At 32.3% G+C, this 22,389-nt stretch overlaps 1 protein-coding gene across 3 annotated transcripts in view; it reads left to right on the top strand.

Annotated features, from left to right (window-relative positions):
* The window catches only part of LOC118181803 (uncharacterized), a 193,358-nt gene that overhangs the window by 81,302 nt on the left and 89,667 nt on the right, over positions 1-22,389 (top strand). For all 3 annotated transcript variants that reach the window (XM_035351008.2, XM_035351006.2, XM_035351007.2), the window contains exons 2-6: positions 1,550-1,813; positions 2,782-3,335; positions 5,044-6,060; positions 16,033-16,302; positions 21,884-22,067. In XM_035351008.2, coding sequence (XP_035206899.2) covers positions 1,658-1,813; positions 2,782-3,335; positions 5,044-6,060; positions 16,033-16,302; positions 21,884-22,067 — 2,181 coding nt within the window. In that variant the 5' untranslated portion in view covers positions 1,550-1,657. The remainder of the gene's footprint in view (positions 1-1,549; positions 1,814-2,781; positions 3,336-5,043; positions 6,061-16,032; positions 16,303-21,883; positions 22,068-22,389) is intronic.

The raw sequence follows: 22,389 nt of genomic DNA, 5'->3' as shown, positions 1-22,389 counted from the left end.
TTGTTGTTCCATAATTGCACTGATAAGTTTATATCCTTGGGTTAAGAAACTTTTAATACCCATCTTTTGTTACGTCTGCCTGACTTTGAATACGAAAAGAAACAGAAAAGAGGATAAGTGGAAGAAACAGCAATTAGTTGTGGGAGGAGAAGATGAAAACCGGTTGACTAACCGGCCAGTCACGAGATTATTTTTTCAAAATGCCGACGAGAAATTCTTAGTACACGTGATTAGTATGCTCTGCAGTTTTCTTTCATAGCGTCCAGCAGTTGTTTCAGTTTTATGATACGTTTTTAACGTTTTTGAAAGTGTGTGTTTTTTCCTTCCATTGTGTTTATCGTTGTTTTCGAAATCCTGAGAAGTATATATGAGTAAGAATTTGAAGTTTTGTTTTGCATACCTAAATCTTGCAAGAACTTTGTCTGTATATCAGTTTTTCTAATCTGATTCTTCATGTTTTATATTCGTTTATATACTTATTTAAAATTTAGATTCATGGCTTAAGTTCCATGTAATTCTCCTCTTTTAAGACTTTGATTTAAGCCGTACACTGGAGGAAAACGAGCAAAAATTATTTGTGAAATAAATGTGCATTATACAATGTAATCGACGTTGCAAATACGTAGTTTTCATTTCCCATTTACATTATGTTCTTTCTTATGACTTATCTTAATGTTATAAGTAATATGAAACAATGATAACTTTGTACTTAGTGAAATTAGTCATGACGGTTCTGCTTATTAGTTCTGTCATTTCACAACCAATTTATCTAGTCATAAAAATCAGCTTAGAAATAGATGTGACACGTAAAATTAATGAGAAGCCTTCTGTGCATATCATAAACATTCCTATGAGATTTTGTATAAGAATTTTCTACGTTCTTTGCTTCAGTACTGTAACTCCTGGTTAGTTCATCCATTAAGTTCTATTAATTTAATTAATTAATTTAAGTCGGGAATAAACTTACAAACGCCAAAGTAAAAACACGGGGTATTCTTTACCTAGGGAAGAAGTAGACTTCGTGGAATTTAAACTTATTCTTGTTTTATATATGATGAAAACCCACATTCGATTCTGCGAATCTACCACATGCGTAGTACCAGGATAAAACTGTAAGCGCTGAAGTGTATAATATGCTTACTAAAGGGATCAATTTTTATAATAAACCATTGCGAAATTTGCAAAAGCGAAATTCAGATATGTGACTGATAATAAAAATTTTAGGGCTATATTCGGTAGTAAAAGCTTATGGCGTTTTAACTATTATCCAAGAGGAAGATAAGGAAGCACTCATTATCTCGATATTCAGCAGACGGTTTCTTCAAAAATAATTTCTTTCATATTGAAGAAGAAACGAACCGCACAAGGTGTAACTTATTGTTAAAATGTCCACAGAAAACTATTTTCTAACAACGATCATTAACAAATTTTTATCAAATTATCTACAGCTTATTCTTTACACTAATGTATACTAAGTGAATTATCCTTGATGAAAGAGTTTCTTGCATTGGAAGTATCCACTTTTAATTTCTGTCCGTTGTATTTACAGGCACAAAACTTAAAGGAGGGTTCAGATTTCGAAACCGATGAGGGACCATTAAGGAAGCATCGACGACTCAATTGGAACCACTGGACTGCAGTATCTTCGGTAGTAAATATGGACAGGATTCGTCGTGAAGGTGAAGCTTTGCGATCCAGAGACGGATTGAAAAGTAATTTATTAACAAGAGATGTTGGAATATTATGCAGCGATTTGGTACCTGTGAATGACAAGTGTGTCATGGTTGGGACGACTGGAATCGCTGCTTTGAAGGTAATTACTTTGATGTCTTTATAACTCCTTTAAAAATGAAATTAATTCAATACATTATACACATAACTAACTATATGTGTTATGAAAGAAAGCTTTTAAATGTCAAAGCGTTATTATGCGAAATATTTTTGTAGATCCATATTATTTTTAAATGATAGTTCTGTATTTAATTTTATTTGCTTTATTATATTGCATGGAAATATTAATGTTTTGTAATATATTGTTCAATGTTTTTTATATGTCACGCATTATAAATTTGAGGATCTGTACGTGGTAATTCAATTCGAGATCGATATCAAATATTCGGTTAGGTATTCTCTATGAAACGTAGTTATTTAAATCGCTAATATTGTTGAAATAAAGGAATCATAATGGCGACAACAGTCGTGTTTTCAATAAAATTTAACCTGTTTATATTATTTTCGGTTGAATAACGAAGGATTAACGAATGTAAGTGAATTTTCAGTTTACTATTCTTAACTTCATGCTATTTAATTTATGGAAAAAATTTATTTTTCTTTCTATTTTCATCGTACACAATTTGCTCATAATTTATTATCAGATTTTGATAACTGCTGTTATTTAACATTAAGAAAGCTCAAAAGAATTAACTTCTCAAGAAATTATAGCTATGATTATTATGGTATTTCATGCAAAAACTGTTTTCATAACTACAGTAAATAAGCAACCGCAGGAAGTGTTATTTTATTTTTAAGAAATCTACGATTTCGTTTTGTCCAACTTTATCAGCATTGTCATAATCTAAATGTACATAAGCAATAATAAAGTTATTTTCGTTTACCTTATCTCATTTAGAAAGTATATAGCATAAAATATCACAAATGAATCCCTAAGACTTGACACTACAAACAGACCGGAAAGGAATGGTATTTCTATATTTTTCTTTAAATCACCTACCTGATATATTGCAACATAAGTATGTACGATTATATTGTATTGTATTTCAGGCAAAATATGGTGACGATTTCACGAACTTCGAGATCATACAGGACATCGGCTATTCGAGTGAGAGCTCGACTCATCTATCTGGTGACGATGGTGTGGGTGTTGGAGGAGACCGTTATTTCAACATACGCGTCTACAACTACAACACCAATAAGACTCCATCAAAGTCTTTTAGCAGTCTGAAGGAGGAGCTAGAAAATTCAAACTGTGGAAAACTAGAAAATCTGGGTTCATCTCTGGGTTCTTCCTCTGCGGGTACATCTTTCAACGATTCTGGATTCGGGACTACGGATTTAGCTGTTGGAGACACTGTAGACACATCACTTTCCATGCATCAGTTCGCTGATCCTAGTGAAGAGTGTGTGGGTTTGGGTGAAGAAGAACTGTATGGCCTGGAAGACGAATCTGATTATCTAGAAGCAGTTTTAGAGACGTGCATGGATTTTGGACCGGAAGGTGGTGAGGAGGAGTGTAGTAAGCTGGAAGCATCGGATGAGCTGCATTTCACTCTAAGTGGTATAGAGAGTGACGATGCTGCAGACAATTTTCATAACAGGTACGAAAATTTCAGGCTTTTGAGTATGCTGAAAAAAATGTAGATTTATTGCCTAGCATACGAAACGGAAATACCTTATTTCTTTGAGGGAAAAAAGTGCGATATTAATCGGAATGTAAGACGATATTTTTTAACCCTAAATGCCTTTTAAAATACAGAGCAACTTGAAAACTGCGAAGTCCTCTTAATTTGTCGTGTATTGAGTCTGTTTTATAATTAGGCTAACAGTTACTTAATTATTAAAATGTAAAATTTATGTTTTTACTAAATATTTGTCAGCCCACAAGTAAAATTTTATTTTGATAAGCAGTTTATGAGCAAATTCTATGTAGCTTAGTTTTACATTCATGTAATTTTTTTCAAATATGAATTAAGTATAATATTTTTATCTGTTGATTTAATTGGCATACAATACATAAATAAGTAAAACAATTAATTTAACATAAATAAATAAATATCATTTCTCAGTGCATAGGTTTCTATGGCAGGCATTAAATTAATCGATATGCTTCCGAAATCTGAATTTCATTATTTTTTCATTCATAAACCTTATAAGACAAGACGTTATGCTTAAGCATATTTTCTTTTTATTGGAGAAGTATGTTAAACAACAAGAATTTGCTCTTAAACAGCTGAGAAAGGTGGTTCTGTAGTTAAACCATCGAAACTAACCCTGCAAAATTTATAAATATTACGCCGATTCTTGTCGTTTGACTTACTTCTCCAATAATCATTATTTGGCGTGTTATTTTAACCTACATTGTCTTTTTCTTTTGTAATAAATTACTAGTTACAAATAGTCATTCTTTTAAAAAAGCACGTACTTTAATAACTAAGCTAATAAATGACAAAGCATATTTACAGTACCTGAAAATTCATATTCAGAAAATTGAATCCTATTTCAATTTTGCCCATTTGTATAACATAAAGGACAGTTTTAATACCTTGTAGAGACATTAGGTATATTCTTGGAAGCAGGCAAGATGACAAATTAGCAGCCGCCTTCGCCGGGAATCGAACCACGGACCACTGGAATACCGGCTTAGCGCGCAGAACCACTATACCCCGAAGGCATGCAAAGAAGGTGGGAGAAATACCTTATATACTACACTCCCCTTTTTAAAAGGCCACTGGGGTTTTTAGGGGACCCAATCGCCAAATCCTGGGTGGGGAAAAATCATCATCCACCACCCTTTTAGTTCGGGCGCCTCTGTAGAGACATTAGGTAATTTGGAAAAGCCGGAGAAATGAAAAATGAGCAACCACCTTCTCCGGGAATCGAACCATGGACCTCAGGAATACCGGTCCAGCGTGCAGAACCACTACACCACGAAGGCATGAAGGCATGCCAAGAAGGTGGGAGAAATACCTTATAACCTATAGAACTATAACTGATTTTTAAGTAATGAATTTTTTTTTTTTTTTTTTTTTTTTTTTTTTTTTTTTTTTTTTTGTTACATATATAATTCAGTGCTTGCTTTCCCTTGTGTCAAAATTGCTATTAGTTCTTGTGAAGTTTAATTTATAATGTGTATGTGTTTTCTTAAGTAACATTTGCAATGTAATTCATCCGTGTTAATTTTCAATGTTTAACAACGCTGCTTTAGATGTCTTTGTGCAATGTATGGTAAGAAGAGATAAAATAGTTTTTTTATTCAAATTGCTTCTTATACTAAATAAAAATTGCCTTGAACTTAATGTTTTTCAGGAGTTCTTTTACAACATCTGCTCAAGTTTTCTACAAAATGATATCTGTCGACAGTGATAATGGTGAACTATGTTTACACACAGGGGATACTGGCAACATCGATGATAAAAATGTTCAAAAATTTGATTCATCTACCGAACTGGAGTGCCAAACTGAACTGCCATGCTTACAGAAAACCACAACTAATGCATCCTCTTCAGCAGAAGGGTTTTCAGTGTCTCGGAAGGAAAGGAAGTTTTCGAGTTCTGATTCGGAGCAAGAAACTTACAAGTTACCTCTGTATACGAATTCCCCTGGGGAATGGTGGAAGATATCATCACGGCCCAAGAAAATCCTTAGCTCTACCCCAATAAGACATTTACCAGACATTCTGGAACCAAATACAAGCTATAAGCAAGGTCTGAAGAGAAAGCGGGATAGAGACACCACAGTCATTGCCTCTTCTTGGAAAAGCAGTGGACGAATGACGAACCGCGTCCGTTCTTGGTTAAATCGGTGCTCGAATTCTATTCCTTCAGATTCAACATTCCAAAGGAAATCTTTATTCCGTGATGGGCACTCTTCAGGTGACGATTGTAATCAAGGTCCAAGGCAGGTTCACGTTGGAGAGGATCTATCTTCATGTGATGCCAGTTGTGAATATACGTCTTCCAGTGCCGATGAAGCTACTTCTTTCTCATCATCATCTTATTTTTTCGAAGAAGACTCTTTTCAACAGAAAGGACGCCTTGACTCTTATAGCATGGAAGGTTCTTTCGAAACTGTGATACGTGAACAATGCGCACATTTGATGACTGATTCCGAAACTGCACAAACTTCTCAGCTGCCGCCATCGCCTCCAGCAACAACTACTTGCTCCACTAGTTGTGGGTGTTGTAAAAGGAGCTTTAGAAAGTATCATGCAAAAAGAAAGTTTCATTTGAAAACGTCATCAGAAGGGGACCTTAGAACCCACGCCACATGCAAGACTGGATCATTCCATAGATTCAACAGTGGACCTCGTAATATATTATCTGTGTAAGTTGCCTATTATTTGAAAATTAGTAATGAAAAATGTTTACAATTTCATAACTGAGCGAAATATTTTACCCAGGAATCAAAACAAATTTGATTAATATATAAATAATAGGATTTTAATTAACCGTCAAATCTTACATATACATGTTGCAAAAATTCTTAAATATAGGTAAATAAAATAATAGGAAATTAATAATATTAAGCATTAAAAAATATCTGTAGAATAATTACAGTGGCGAAGGCTTATAAACACTAATTAGGGTTTGTACGGCGGATTTTTCTTACATTTATGTTAAAAATTGATTTTCTTTTTTATTGGCAGCTTTAGCAACAAATAAGAATACAAAATAGTTATATATTTATATAGCAGTTCCTAACGACTGCAAGAATATTTATCATTATAATATAATTTGTTTCAGCAACTTTGCAAATTGTGTGCAGAGTATTAGAAAAATGTGATACAGGTTCTATTTCCTTAAATATTGGTCCCAAATATGTGCTTCCAGTCGCAAAATGTCTCAAAATGAGGAAAGAAAATTGTGTGGAAACAATTTCAACGTTGTATGTGGAATCATAAATTCTAACTTTTTATACGTTTCCCATATAGCAATAATTATAATTAAAATATTCATTGTTATTTATAATGCCATGAAATATTTTTAAAATACATAACAAATAAACTTCGAAAAGGTAGCAAATTTATTATGCTGAAATAAATGTGAATATAGTAAACTTTCTACACACTTAACAAATGTTCAATGTATCCACCCTTACTAATACAGTGGTCGTCAGTGAGGTAAACCGTTTCGTTCCTAAATATATTACGATTAACGGCAGTTATAGTACCGGTGATACTGTTGCAAAGCTTCTGTGTATTAACATGAACTGGAGGTCTATCCTTGATAAACCCTTGATAAAACACAAGGTTGGTCTTGGTCTATCCTTGATAAAACACAAGGTATTAAATCCGAAGATTGGGATGGCCACCGCATTAACCCGTCAGTTCCTTGTTCTGTGTGTCTTACTAGGCTAATTTTAATGTTCTCCTAAATAGTCTCTGTTTTTGAGCAAAAGTTTGATTGAAATACTTAAGATTATCTGATAATGGTCTTAGTCATTTGACCATTGTTTTGTTGAAAGAGATTAAAAGGTATAATCATCGCAGTTTTCTTTCAAATGTTGGCATCAGCCAGCTTTCTAGTATGTTCGCTAAGTCCAGCTAATTTCGCATAGATATCTGCCGTCCGCCATACTAGCAAAGGTGGATACAAACATTTGTGAAATATGTAAAAAAATAGTAATAATATTAATAAAATTTCTTCTGTTTTAGTATACCGAAATTCGAAATATATCGCGTAGATGACTTTTTATGAATTTTTAAAACGTTTTAGGGGCTTATGAATAAATCTGCGTTTAACACATTAAACGTTATATGTGAACGTAGTGCATAAAACACTACATCTGATTAGTATGTAGATATTATGATAAGCATTTTCATGCTTACGGAACTTAAACAGGATTCTCCAGAAACCTGGTTAAGATTTTTTTGACTTAAAAAATTTTTGAATTTTTGAATTTTGAATTTTTGAAAAATACCTTTTTACTTCCTTGTACGAAGTAAAAAGGAAGTATTGTAATCGCGAAAAGTTTCAGGCAGCATATTTCAACGAAAATATCCATTTTGACCGCTATCGAATGCAATTTAACGATTTTTTTGCGTGATATCTGTACGTAAGAACAGAATAAAAGACTCGTTTCCTCCAAAAAAATTGTAAAGCTGCTTTAAAATGAATTCTGAAGAGAACATTTCGTGGCGTCTGTACGAACGTATGTACGTACGGGCGTACGTATCTCGCATAACTCAAAAACGAGTAGCCTCAGAACGTTGAAATTTTGCATATAGGACTGCTATAACATGTAGATGTGCATTTCGTATTTTGGTTTCAATCGGCCGCACCAAACGTATATAAATATATTTATATATATATATATATCCACTCTGTCACCCGGCTCAGTGATCTCAGTTTCTTTACTCTTATATGTTTCTAAATTGTACATTTTTTGCTTTAAAAATGATTGAATTATGTTGTTTTTATCTTCCGGTTAACGATTTTTATGCCTTTAGTAAATCTGTATGCAATATTGTTAGAATTATCAACAATTTGAAAGTTGTTTAAATGCCGCTAAGCCTTTCTTTTATGGCAGCCATTGATTGTTTACATTTGAAACAGCAGACTAGTGGATTTGTTGCCAATCTAGAGAAACTTAACTTCGCAACAACAAAGATAACGCCTTCATTTATTATTGCTCATTAAATCATGCTTAATCCTTTCTGGAATTTTTTGGAGGAAGTAAGTGTTTAAGATTTACTTCGTAATGTTTAATATAGATATTTTGAGTTTTTATGTATTTTTGCCTTCTCGCGAAGTGAGAACTGAATTAATTGAATAGAAATACTCAATCGTCTGTGGAAAACTGTTTCTTTTTTGCTTTGTTTGCTTAATTTCCTTTATACATTTTCTAGCTTTATTATAGTATTTGAATAGAACATTTGGCAACGATTAGATAATTCTATTCTTTAAATGATATAAATTTTGTGCATTATGAGTTATAATATGAACGAAATATAATACCGTTAAGTGAATCTAGCGTGAGAGTGTCGCTATGGTAAACAAATACTAGAGTGAATTTTAAAGAATGCATTTATTCTATTGTGGTTTATGCGCTGTCGGCGAAGTAGATTTGATTCAATTCAATAAGTTTAAATAAAATGCAAAAAAAAAAAAAAATGCGTATAATTTAATATTCCGTACAAGGAAGTCATGTAGTGTACACATCAGATTTTTTTCTCTCTCTCTTATTGCCGAAGAATTGAAATTGCGAAAGTTGAAGTTCAAGTGAGTTTTACGTTAAATATTCTTTCATTTTCAGTTGGAAATGAATCATTATTTTCCAAACTAAGTAAATAGGGTATGAAATTAACGATACTTGAACCGTTATGATTCTTTGAAATGGTTTTCCATTTTCGATAACCCTGCGAACATTCCTTTTTTTACAGTGAAAAGAAGCAATTTTAAATCTCTCTAACTAATTTTGTTTCTTAAATCAGCCTAAAAACGCACTCGTAGTGTAAAGTCTTATTTTATTCTAATCAATTATTTTTAGTCTTACTTTCCTTTCCTTCCTAATTTCAGTTTCCTGCCGGAATGTAAATTTTAAATGACGTAGCATAAAATCTAAGCATGTTTCAGAAGCAGTATTTAAGCTGCGTTTCAAGAGTTCGTAAGGAAGTAGCGGAGTTAATCCGAGTTTATGTTGTTTGAAACTGTCTCGTCGGTGTTGAGCACCCATTAGTTAATACTGATATCCAGGATTAGCTTTGCTGTGTGCAGCCGATTTAGCGGTTTAGATAAGCTAAGGAGCCAGTCATTAGCCATTTAAATTTATTGTGATTCGTTACGTTTTAGCAGCAAGTGGTGTTGAATTGTGAGCACCAAGTGAGTGCAGCTGTTTATTTTAACGCAAATAAAAAGATTATTTAAAACCTTCTTCTGCTGTATCTATTTTTCAAAGACACAAAGAGTATTCGCTACTTCATCTTCTACGTAGAATCCACGTTGTATGCTTCCAAAAATAGTGAGACTCTAAGTAGCTTTGATGCTGTGTTTAGTGAAATAGGATTGAAAATATGTCATATAAATGAGATACTGATAGACTTAAGAATTGCGAAGGTTTCCATTAATATTATACAAAAAGCAATATATTTGTCAAAGAATTCAATCGGGTGAAGAGGAATTAAAAAATTTTATATTGGTTCAATGGTTTGACAGTAGTTACAAGGAGAAGAATATTTCCCTCTCACTTTGATAAGGAAAACACTGTTTATCCTACAATTTGGTAAACGACATTCAAAGCAGTTGTCATTTGCAAAGACATCCTGGTAATTATTAACAAAATAAGTAAAAGTGCGAGGCATTTCTGCTTTTTTTTAAGGAACAGATTAATACAACGAAATAAGATTTAATGACATTTTCAATTTATTCCCTAGTTACATTTCTCAAAATGTGACAGGCGTTTTTATTTTGTTACATGAAAATTTTCAGCGTCCTCATATATGGTCTTATTAGAACAGAAGCGATTTCTAAGCGAACATATTTTCGGTTTCTGTATTAATTGGTGTCTAGCAGTGGTTTCCTTTGAGATCGTTGTCTTCCATTTTTACTGTAATGCATCTTGGGATAGCTTGTTACCTTCATTGCTTCGACACTGTTATATTACACGATTTGGAATTAGAATTGTAGTCGAATCTGTATTCTTGAAGTTGAGTTTAGCTTGTAGCAGTTGTCTGAATGTATTCTGCAGTTTCTGTAGGCATTTTTGCATAGAGTTTTCATTATTCTTTTTTATAAAAAAGCACTATAGCTAGTATTAATCAACGTTTTTCTGCTAGCCCCTTCTGTTTTTAGTCCCTTTTCACTTCAGGTATCGCGATCTCATTGTGAATCACATCGTGATATAGAGATATCACGATCTTGTGTTGTAGAATATATAGCTCTGCTTTCTTTTAACATTACAGAATCTAGATTACGTAATATAATGTATTTATTACATAACTCTAAACACATTAATCTTCCTCTTATGTCTTTTTATAAATAGTAATTCCTAACTGTATATCGACCATGTCTTGAAGTTGCAGTTGCTGAACTGTTATTAATTTAGTTAACACATAGAAGCTTGTTTTTATTAATTTACTTGCGAAGCAGTTTTTTTTTTCGATAATTATTTCACGCTGATTTTACATTTGTGAAATTATTTCATAGTTAAGGTTATAAGGTATTTTCTACAACTTTCCGCATGCCTTCGTGGTGTAATTGGAAGCATACTTCACGCGTATTCGAGAGGTCCAGGGTTCGAGTCCCAGAGAGGGAACTGCTCATTTTTCACGTCTCCTGCTTCAAAGAGGAAATCAAAAAACCTTATGAGTGTACAATGTAAAGGTAAGAGACCTCCAAACGACGTAGAGTGAAGTAAATGCAAAAATATTTTAAACTTAAACTTTTGTACATCACATCCGGCTTCTGAACCTATTAACGCACCTCATAAAAAGAGAATTCCCGCTTTATGAGGATCCACCAGTAGTAAAGTCGTTGAACACTGGTAGTTTTGTCCTAGGTTCGAATCCCGCGAACTTGTGAAGCGGTATTTACCGCGAACGGGCTGGCTGCATGGACGTTTATGTGGTTTTCTTCATATGCAACGTGTATACGAGCCAGTATCCCTTAGAAAACTCTCCACAAAGACATCCATCCTTTCTCTTAGGCAAACAGCCTCGAGGCTTTGCCATAATCACATAAACCAGACTATTCCTTTATGAGAGTAATTCAGCCAATTATTTTAAGTCATGCAAATAATCAGAAATTTCACCCCAGTACTTCAGTTCTGAAACAGTTCCTTTGAAGTTTTAGTGCCGGAAACTCTTGCGAAGTCTTTTTAATTTGGTGGAAAGCGATACATTATGTTTATGTTATGGTACCACGATAGTTATCATCCACGCGAAATGACAAGTTTTGTCATTGCAGGAGATATTTATCTTTTAGATTCTGAAGTTATTTAACAACCGAGCTTTCTTACAAATTCATATTTTTCAGTTTCAAATAATATAATTTATTGTCGTAATTTATAGTGCATTTAATTGATATAATTTATAGATACATTCGGCTGATGCTTCTTATGAACATTTATACTATTACTGAAATTAAAGATATTTTTAATGCAGTATATCACGTACTGCACTAAAAATCTACTTGCTTGTGTCTTATTATTTTAGGTGAACGAACTTTGCTGTCTGAACCTGCGCAAAATTGCTCACAAATCTATAAATTACACATCGTAATGCTCTTTTGTAGTCTGTATATTATACATAAGTCATTTTTAACCATTCAAATGTAAAACTTTTAGTATTGCGGAACCGGAAGTTATTCGCCTAATCACTATCAAGTACTTTTTTTACCTTCTTTTCTTATACCTCCGTCTAAGAATTAGTTTCAGTTTCATTCCCGTCTATAAATTGTCGTCTATAATATAAAAAAAAAAAAACTTGCTACTCAGCGTGCAATCCAGCACGTCAAGGTATAACGTACAAATTATTTATTTCTTGCCAAGAAGTTCTCGTTCATTGGAATGCCTCTTTTTTTTTAAGCTATCATTATTAGATACATCCGTCATGATCTTGAAGCTTTCCAAAATAAACTTTTGTAAGTAGTGTTAAATTTTCTGCTTCAGCGACGAAATTGTTGGAAAAACCGTACTTTGCCCAGTAAAGAGTATTTAATTTTACCTCTTTGCTTTGAATGACGCATATTGTAATAGACAGAAGCTAGTCAACCTGCAGTCGCTGTTGCATATCCTTCCATAATTTCTGTTTCTCAAAAAAAAAAAAAAAAAAAAAAAAAAAAAGCTGGTTTGCTGTTTTCAGCTAAAAAAAAAAAAAAAAAAAAAAAAAGAAAAGAAAAGAAAACGTGAATTGTTTTTATTTGTACTATACGCACTTATAAGGGATCGATATTGTCGTGTTTGTTAAAAGGTTGTTGACCTGCAAGTGTTCCTTTTTTCTTTCAACTACTGTGTACATTAAGTTGACTTTGTTGGGCTATTTGAATACTTTAGGGTTTCTTTCACTTAGATCACGGTGTGTCTGTAAAAAAACGTACAATCTGTTTTTTATTAGATTAAAATTCATTTAACATCATGCTGTTCTTATTACATTTTAGGCAAAGAATGTGTACCGTTAGTAAAGTAATTTTCACGCTAACTTTATCAGTTTTAATGCATATTTTCTCAGAAAATGTTTAGAAATCGGAATTTTTATACTATTTAAGTATATAACGGTGATAGTTTTATGCATTATGCTTATTATTTTTTAGTCAAAATTGTGACATAAAAGTGATATAAAACAATCAGTACACAAGTTCAGATTACGTTATTCGCCATTTTATTTTGATTTTAAATTCAGTTTATTATATCCAGACAGTTTTTCTAATCAAGTTCATCATACTGCTTGAATGAAGTCTGTGAATTACTTAGAATAGTTGATTAAATTTCTCATCAATTGGCGTCTTATCAATTCCCTATTTTGGAATTTGTTTTTGAGTGTGTCACATATATATTAACACCTATTAAGAATCCCATTACTTTTTTATTATAAACAAAGTACCTACAAATTTTAATGATGTGCAGTTATCAACTGTTTACATATTTTAATCGTAAAATATAAAGAGCTACTATACACATGTTCTTATTCCATTGCTGACATTCGAAAAAGTAGAAAATAAAATTAAAAAATTTTGTTTTAAATCTTACTGCTTGGTTTAAAAATATGTTAATGTGTAAAATTTGAGTTATATATGAAAAATCAGTATTAATTATAATACCGTGGACAGTAAAGCATCAAAGTAAAAAAAATATGATGAAGAGGTTTACAGTGGAAATATTTTTAATTAATATCTGCCAATTGCAAAATGCTGCGAGGAAAAACTCAGTTTCTTTGAACTTCCATTTCGTCAATTAGCTGCTGTAATGCAGGTGAGAAAGAAAGCATTTTTCTTTATCGGACGCAAAAATAAAATAAAAATTGATTTCTTTAGCCAGTTCTGTCTTTTCAAATCCTCTTAATGTTGCTCTTAATCAGATGACGTTAGTTTCGAAAAGCACATAATTACTGTTTATTATTTTTTTATGGAACTTATTTAATTTTATTGCACACATTGCATTTTAACTAACCGAGTTCTTTATGCAAAAAGCAAAGAATTTACTCTTACTTTGTTTAACATTTTAACAGTTTATGCGATTATTTAAAATTTCTTCCAGTCTGATGAGAATTACATTCTTAAAAGTTAAAAAATAAAATCCATGTGTAACCAATCCTTTCATACAAACTCTGATGTTAATATGAACTATGGTAGACTCACTCTAGCAACGAGGGTGTCCTCTGGTGTATAGCCAGAGAAAGACTTCAGTAAAGGCCAGGTGATGAACCTGTTAGGTTGTATGAGACCTCTGCTCTGCATATTTCTCAAAATTATATGTTATGTCCGTGTGTAACTTAACTATTGTAATAAATTATTGTTACAGTGCAAACTCTTTTATGACCCCCCATCCAACACGATGCATGCCTTTATTTTGAAAGACAGGAATTCCACCCGCAGTTACAGTATGCAGTTTTAGAAAAAAATGTATTTATTTAAACATTCAAGAAAACATTTAATAAAAAATATAAAAGCAATTAGTAAAATGGAAATAATTTTGAACACTTCTTATTATTTCATTCGGTTTCTTAAGAAACTGTAGAAACTCACTAAACTAAATTATTTAAAAGCAGCATCTATTGACAGGGGGTTTTCAAGCAAAATTATTAATCAAGCAGTTAAAAAATTCTCATCTCAACATACAAAAGGCACACTTTTGTTTCAGGAGATTATAAGAATTCTGTTGTCATTCCTTTCTTGCTATAAAATTGCACATATTTTGCAGAGATTTAACTCTCGGGTCGTTTATTCTCCTGATATGAATCCTGATATGAATTCCTGGGGGTATTTACAGGATTCCTTGTCAAAGTGGTTTAATTTACATTGGCCAAACTAAGAGAGCCTTACAATTTCGCGTTAAGGAACATGAGGCATATGTTAGAAAAAAGGAAACACAGAAGCACTGTTGCCCAGCATAGTTGGTCCGAAAATCACACTTTCAATTTTTCTGCAGCCAAAATTATTCAAAAAACATCTTCCATTGGTGAATTAGATTTTCTAGACGCGTTTCACATTCAAAAAAATTTTTCTGTTCTGGTTAACGACCCTAATTCCACTCTTTGCCTTTAGCCTTTGAGGAAATTATGCTTTAATTCTCGTTTCATCAATAGATGGCGTCAGTAGCTCAACTCTTGTCCAGCCTTTCTTATCCTACCTTAGTTTATCACTATATCTGATCTCGTTCATTTGCGCTTTGGCAGATGAGGATGATGGTTCGGTAAAACTATCGAAACTAGTCCTGCCAAAATTTGTAAATATAACGTTGATTTTTTCTGTTTGAATTCTAAATTAAATAAACTGAAGTAAACATTATTTCTTATTATCCTTTAATGTCGTTTTAAAAATAGAAATTTCATCATTTTACAATGTTTTAATGTATCATACACTAAATCGTACAGAATTTTTGTTTATAAAAACTATAAGAAGGCTTAACAGATCAGATTGAAAATAATATCATTCTTGCAAATTATCTTGATTTCACTATAGTCTATTATTAGCAGTCTTTTTAATACATTCGACAATATGTTCGTGTATTTATTGAGAAATGTTCATACTGTACCTTAATTACACAAGTATGATTATTCCGTGTATTATTTTTGCTCGTAGTATATAAATGTATTATAATTAGTTGTTTTAAAATGAATTACTGTTATTTATACTGTGTTTAAAGCTGAATAGCTTAAAGCTGAAGTAAAATGAGTAACTGTTATTTATACTATGTTTAAAGCTGAACAGAAAACTCCTAATTGTAAGGTTAAGAACAATGCACATAAATATATGAACGCTAGCAGGAACAAATTGTTTTCTTTAACAAATGACATTTCACTGTTTTTATTGAGTTTTCATTGTTTAACTGTTCACAGCTTCTTAGTTAAAAGTTTAATATCGTATTTAAATTTAAAATTATTTTTGCATTTTCGGAACGCTTTGGAAACTGGCAAGCTACAGAAGTAATCATAATTAAGGCAACTGAGATTAACAGATGTAAATGAATAGCTGTGAAACGCATAGTTATAGTTGTGTCTTGATATGAGTCAAAATAAGTATGGAACTGACTAAACTTTAGAATGTCCTCAGTCTTCAAAATATTTTTGATAGATATCTCTTACATTAAAATATTTTATTCTTCTGTTTTTCAGTAACATTTTATGTTGTTTATGTTATTTAGAGATTCGAAGAAAAAGGATAAGAGATATAATCCTCTACCAGATATGAAATCCCACTTATCATCCAGTCTACCTGATGTGTTACGACGTCATTCTCACAGTTCGGATGATGATTTCAAAGTATCTTCAGTCTATCGAAACGAAATGAAGACTAAATGCTGCGATCCTTATTGCCATCATGGTATTCCAGGATCACGTAACCAGTCTAGTTCATCTGACGTTGGAAAGCGTAGACGAAGACGTAGTCGAAAGAAATCTTCCAGTTCCAATAGGTAATGTATGTCTTGGCAGAATGTATTGCAATGGATTATCATAGTTAAGGAATTTCACATTACATCTGCGAAACACAATATTTTAAATTAAATGAAAACATTCTTTATTTTAACTTTTATGCACTAAATAATTGCAAAAGTATTAGAGTCGCTTCAGTCTTTTCATGAAAATATGTATTTAAACAGATACGATGTAACAGGTAACTTCTTAAGTTTACTTATAATCTTCCAAACTTCTTTATATCAAACAGACTTTAATGCTTCTTTATATAAACAGACTTAAAATAGGCAATTTTTATTACTTTTCAGTTGTTTCGGTATTTACTTCTAGGCAGATTTCTTATTATGCAATTTAAACTGCAATTATTTTCCCTAACATTAATGCTCGGGAAAACATTTTATGCTTTTCTATAGCTTTTGAATTTCGGGCAGCGAGTGGAATAATATTTTTTTATTTAGCTAGTCACTTATTAATAATTATTTTGCTATTAAAAATAAGCTGACTCGTAAAATTGAGTTTTTCCCCAAACGCTTTTTCTCTTGTTATTCTATCTACTTAAAATTACACTTTAAATAGGACTCTTTTTTTTAATTTTTACTTACTTGTACGAAGTAAGAAGGAAGTATTGTAATCGGAAAAAGTTTCAGGCAGCATATTTAAACGAAAATATCCATTTTGACCACTATCGAATGTAATTTAACGATGCTTTTGCGTAGTATCTGTACGTAAAGACAGAATAAAAGACTCCTTTCCTCCAAAAAAATTATAAAACTGCTTTAAAATTAATTCTGAAGAGAATTTTTCGTGGCGTGTGTACGAACGTATGTACGTACGTGCATACGTACGTATCTCGCATAACTCAAAAACTAGTATCCTCAGAACGTTGAAATTTTGTATATAGGACTGCTATAACTTGTAGATGTGCACCTCGTATTTTGGTTGCAATCGGCGCACCAAACGTATATAAATATATTTATATATATATCCACTCTGTTACCCGGCTCAGTGATCTCAGTTTCTTTACTCTTATATGTTTGTAAATTGTACATTTTTTTGCTTTAAAAATGATTAAATTATGTTGTTTTTATCTTCCGGTTAAGGTTTTTATGCATTTAATAAATCTGTATGCAATATTTTTAGAATTATCAACAATTTTAAAGTTGTTTAAGTGCTGCTAAGATTTTTTTTGATGGCAGCCAATAATTGTTTACATTTGAAACAGCAGACTAGTGGATTTGTTGCCAATCTAGAGAAACTTAGCTTCGCAACAACAAAGATAACGCCTTCATTTATTATTGCCAATTAAATCATGCTTAATCCTTTCTGGAATTTTTTCGAGGAAATAAGTGTTTAAGATTTACTTCGTAATGTTTAATATAGATATTTTGAGTTTTTATGTATTTTTGCCTTCTCGCGAAGTGAGAACTGAATTTATTGAATGAGAAATACTCAATCGTCTGTGAAAAACTTTTTTTTTTTTTTTTTTTGTTTCGTTTGCTTCATTTCTTTTATACATCATTCTAGCGTTATTATAGTATTTGAATAGAACAAGTGACAACGATTAGATAATTCTATTCTTTAAATGATATAAATTTTGTGCATTATATGAGTTATAATATGAACAAAATATAATACTGTTAAGTGAATCTAGCGCCAGAGTGTCGCTATGATAAACAAATACCAGAGAGAATTTTAAAGAATGCATTTATTCTATTGTGGTTTATGCGCTGTCGGCGAAGTAGATTTAATTCAATCCAATAAGTTTAAATGAAATGCAAGAAAAAATGCGTATAATTTAATATTCCGTACAATGGTGAATGCCGATTCTCTTAAATGCACTCTACATAATTTTTATCACGTTTAAAGAAATTATATAAAATAATAATAATAAAAATCTGATGTGTACATCACATGACTTCCTTGTACGGAGTATTAAATTATACGCATTTTTTCTTGCATTTCATTTAAACATATTAAATTGAATCAAATCTACTTCGCCGACAGCGCATAAACCACAACAGATTAAATGCATTCTTTAAAATTCACTCCAGTATTTGTTTACAATAGCGACGATCTGGCGCTAGATTCACTTAACAATATTATATTTCGTTCATATTATAACTCATAATGCACAAAATTTATATCATTTAAGTAATAGAATTATCTAATCGTTGTCACATGTTCTATTCAAATACTATAATAAACAAGAATGATGTATAAAAGAAATTAAGCAAACGAAACAAAAAAAGAAACAGTTTTTCACAGACGATTGAGTATTTCTCATTCAATTAATTCAGTTCTCATTTCGCGAGAAGGCAAAAATACATAAAAACTCAAACTATCTATATTAAACATTACGAAGTAAATCTTAAACACTTATTTCCTCCAAAAAATTCCAGAAACGATTAAGCATGATTTAATTGGCAATAATAAATGAAGGCGTTATCTTTGTTGTTGCAAAGCTAAGTTTCTCTAGATTGGCAACAAATCCACTAGTCTGCTGTTTCAAACGTAAACAATCAATGGCCGCCATAAAAAAAAGGCTTAGCGGCACTTAAACAACTTTGAAATTGTTGAAAATTCTAAAAATATTGCATACAGATTTACTAAAGTATAAAAACGTTAACCGGAAGATAAAAACAACATAATTCAATCATTTTTAAAGTAAAAAATGTACAATTTAGAAACATATAAGAGTAAAGAAACTGAGATCACTGAGTTGGGTAACAGAGTGGATATATATATAAATATATTTATATACGTTTGACGCGGCCGATTGCAACCAAAATACGAGGTGCACATCTACATGTTATTCTAGTCCTATATACAAACTTTCAACGTTCTGAGACTACTCGTTTTTGAGTTATGCGAGATACGTTCGTACGTACATACGTTCGTACAGACGCCATGAAATATTCTCTTCAGAATTCATTTTAAAGCAGTTTATAGTTTTTTTTTTTTTTTTTTTTTTTTGGAGGAAACGAGTCTTTTATTCTGTCCTTACGTACAGATATCACGCAAAAACATCGTTAAATTGCGTTCGAAAGCGGTCAAAATGGATATTTTCGTTGAAAAATGCTGCCTGAAACTTTTCGCGATAACAATACTTCCGTTTTACTTCGTACAAGGAAGTAAATATCTGAAATGTTTCAGATTTTAAATTACGTCCGGGCGTTTTTTTAACGTTTTGTGTGTTACCGTTATTTATTAAATATCATGTTCTGTCCATTTAAACCATAAAATTCAGTTCAGTAGCAAAGTCGCAAAATAATTTTAAAATGAGCATATCTTTAGAATTTCCTGTATACCGTTCCGCGTCCGCTGGAGATAGAAAGTTTTTTTTTTTTTTTTTTTTTGCCCTCCTGCCGTACAGTCAGGAGGGAAAAATTACGTCATTCAAAATTCGATGGCTTTATGCACCATTGTTTTATGATAATGCAAGAAATATACATACATTTATGCGGATTTTTTATTATTTAATTTCTTCAAATATAATGCAAGACTCTAGCATTTGGTGGCAACAGTTTGAAAAGTGAAACGGACATTTATAGTGATTCAACGCAAAATCGCAGAACGAAAACAATAGTCCTTCAGGGACAAAGCCCCTTTGGACTAATAAGTTCTCTCGCCCCTTAAAATTTATTTGCAGTTTGTAGAGTTCCTCACTTCGGAATTCTAAGTTAGTGAAGAATAGAAGAATTAGGAAGTGAAGAATCTAAAAACTGATAAGCGAATAATCGCTTGAGTTCGGTGACAAGAAACAACAAGATAGAAGGGTAACTAACGCTTTATTATTCCAATAAGATTTAACAAAACTCCGCCTGGAAGTGTACAAGCAAAGCCCGCACTTGGACTTGAACTTAAAAGACTAAGAATTAAACTAAAACTAAGATTAACTAAAAGAAGTATAGCCGAAGCTATCAAGGTTCAAATCGAGTTGGCCCCTTAACTTATTTGACTACGAAGCTTAGCAAGGGCTTGAGTACGGCCGAGCGTAATAACAGCTTTGATAGAGAGAGTGGCCAAAAAGGGAGACGCGCGTAAATCAGAAACTCTGATTCTCTCTAACTCAGTAACTTCGTGGTCTAAATACCGCTCCCCCTCATTAAATAGTCAGCAAGATTCCAAAACTACGTTCTGGCCGGAAGTAGTAAGTTGAAGTTAAGAATTTGACAGGAAAGGAACTTAAAGTTTAACTGTTAATAAAATTAACATAATCCTTACAAGTTATAGGAATAATAGCTGATTGGGTAAGTCTATAAGTAGTATAAGTAGTTTATAGTAGTTTATAAGATTGCCAGCCATATTTAAGTAGTTATAAGTAGTTTATAAGATTGCCAGCGTTTATCATTCCCACGTGTTTTCATTATGGTAGATGTAGTAGATTTTCATGTCTAATCGTCAGGTGCTTTATTTCTCACGAGTGTATTCTTGCCTGTTTTCATAATATGCTAACCAGCTTACTTATTTTCATCTTTAGAGATGTACGTTCTCGTTGTCAACTTTTAATAGAATGCTCCAGTTTCATTTGCGTTCATTGTTTGTTGCAGCTAATAATACCCAAATTGGATGGAAAAACAAATGTTTTCGGGAAATTTTCTGAAGCAACGCTTTTTACTTCCTTATCTGAAGTAAAGAAAGTATTGCAAACGCGAAAGATTTCAGTTATCAGTTTTTCGGAAATATTCATTTTGACTATTTGTTTGCCTCGTGTCTGTACGTGCGGACAGAATAAAGGACTTTGACGTCTGTACGCACATACATATGTATCTCGCGTAAGTCAAAACCTGGCTTCAAAGTCTTTGACCCTGCCTTTATTTTTGTAATCCGTGGTCGTAGTCTATATTTCCAATTGCAGAAATGATTTAAATGACGAAAATATTCATATTTTGGTCGCAAAGGGACAAATAACGAAATCTGACTTTTAATGCGGTCTCCCGGATCCTATACTTATATTCGGGAACGTTTTATATTCGCTATGAAAAAATAAAAATACGAGAAGTTTGATCCCGCACGACAAAAGTTGACCGGGATATTTAATTTCAAAATTTTCAATTTTTGATGTCATTTTCAACTTGCCTTGAGGGATTAAACCGTTAATAAGTTAGAATAATTCGAGGAAATAAGTTTAAATGAAGTGCATGAAAAAATTTTTGTAATTTAATTTTGCCGTACGAGGAAGTCATGCAGTGTCCATATCAGAGAGCAAAACAACAGAAATGTGTGCACAATTTAACGATGTATTTCTTTGAAATTGCTAAATATTAAGAAATGGGCAATGCTGTGTTATGATGTTTTGTTTTAACTGTTATACGTTAAATTAAGAGCGTATATGCGTTAAATATATGCAAGTAGAATGAAACAGAAAACAGCTCGGAATTTAAAACAAAAACTCATTGTTTTTAGTACGGAATACCTGTTTGACAGATAAAATGAGCGAAACACTCGTGCCATTCTTTCACTCTTGCAGGTGGCCTACATTCTAAACAAGAGAGAGTTTCTTTTTCTTTGCCTATGTATTTGCTTGTTCAAGGGATTAGTTTATTACATTCAATAATCAACAGACAACTCCATTTGCAGGTCATCCAGGAGTGTTCTGCACAGTGGAGACAGCGTTCGTCATCGGTCCAGAACACTGACAGGAGGAACAACAACGATTGTCAGTCTTTGTGGAAGCAGAAGACGACACTTCTCTCAGCGATCCGATTTCTTTGGTGATTCTGAAGCAAATGTTCGCTCAGAACACGAGATACGGTTATCTGATGTGAGTGTACTTTTTTGCTTTAAAGTATTTTTTTTTTTAAATTTTCTTATGAGACAGGTATATGCGTGCGTGTTTTCATTCCTTTCAACTACATTTGTGATCTTTCTAAAACGTTTAATCCATTATAAGACACACATGCCAACGACGTCAGGCATAAGATTAGATAAAAACTACTATTAGAATGACAATGGTTTTATAAAAAACAAACTATTGATTTCAAGTTATGAGGCTTTTGATTTTATTTCCGTTAAAATTAACTGAAAATTTCTTCGTTAGGGGTATAAGGTATTTTTCCAGCCTTCTCAGCATGCCTTCGTGGTGT

This window comes from Stegodyphus dumicola, chromosome 2 (genome assembly GCF_044657685.1).
Source record: "Stegodyphus dumicola isolate Sdum_Otavi_A_Nest chromosome 2, ASM4465768v1".
NCBI lineage: Eukaryota > Metazoa > Arthropoda > Arachnida > Araneae > Eresidae > Stegodyphus > Stegodyphus dumicola.
The sequence above is the reverse complement of the archived record's forward strand: the minus strand, read 5'-3'. Positions and strand labels throughout refer to the sequence as shown.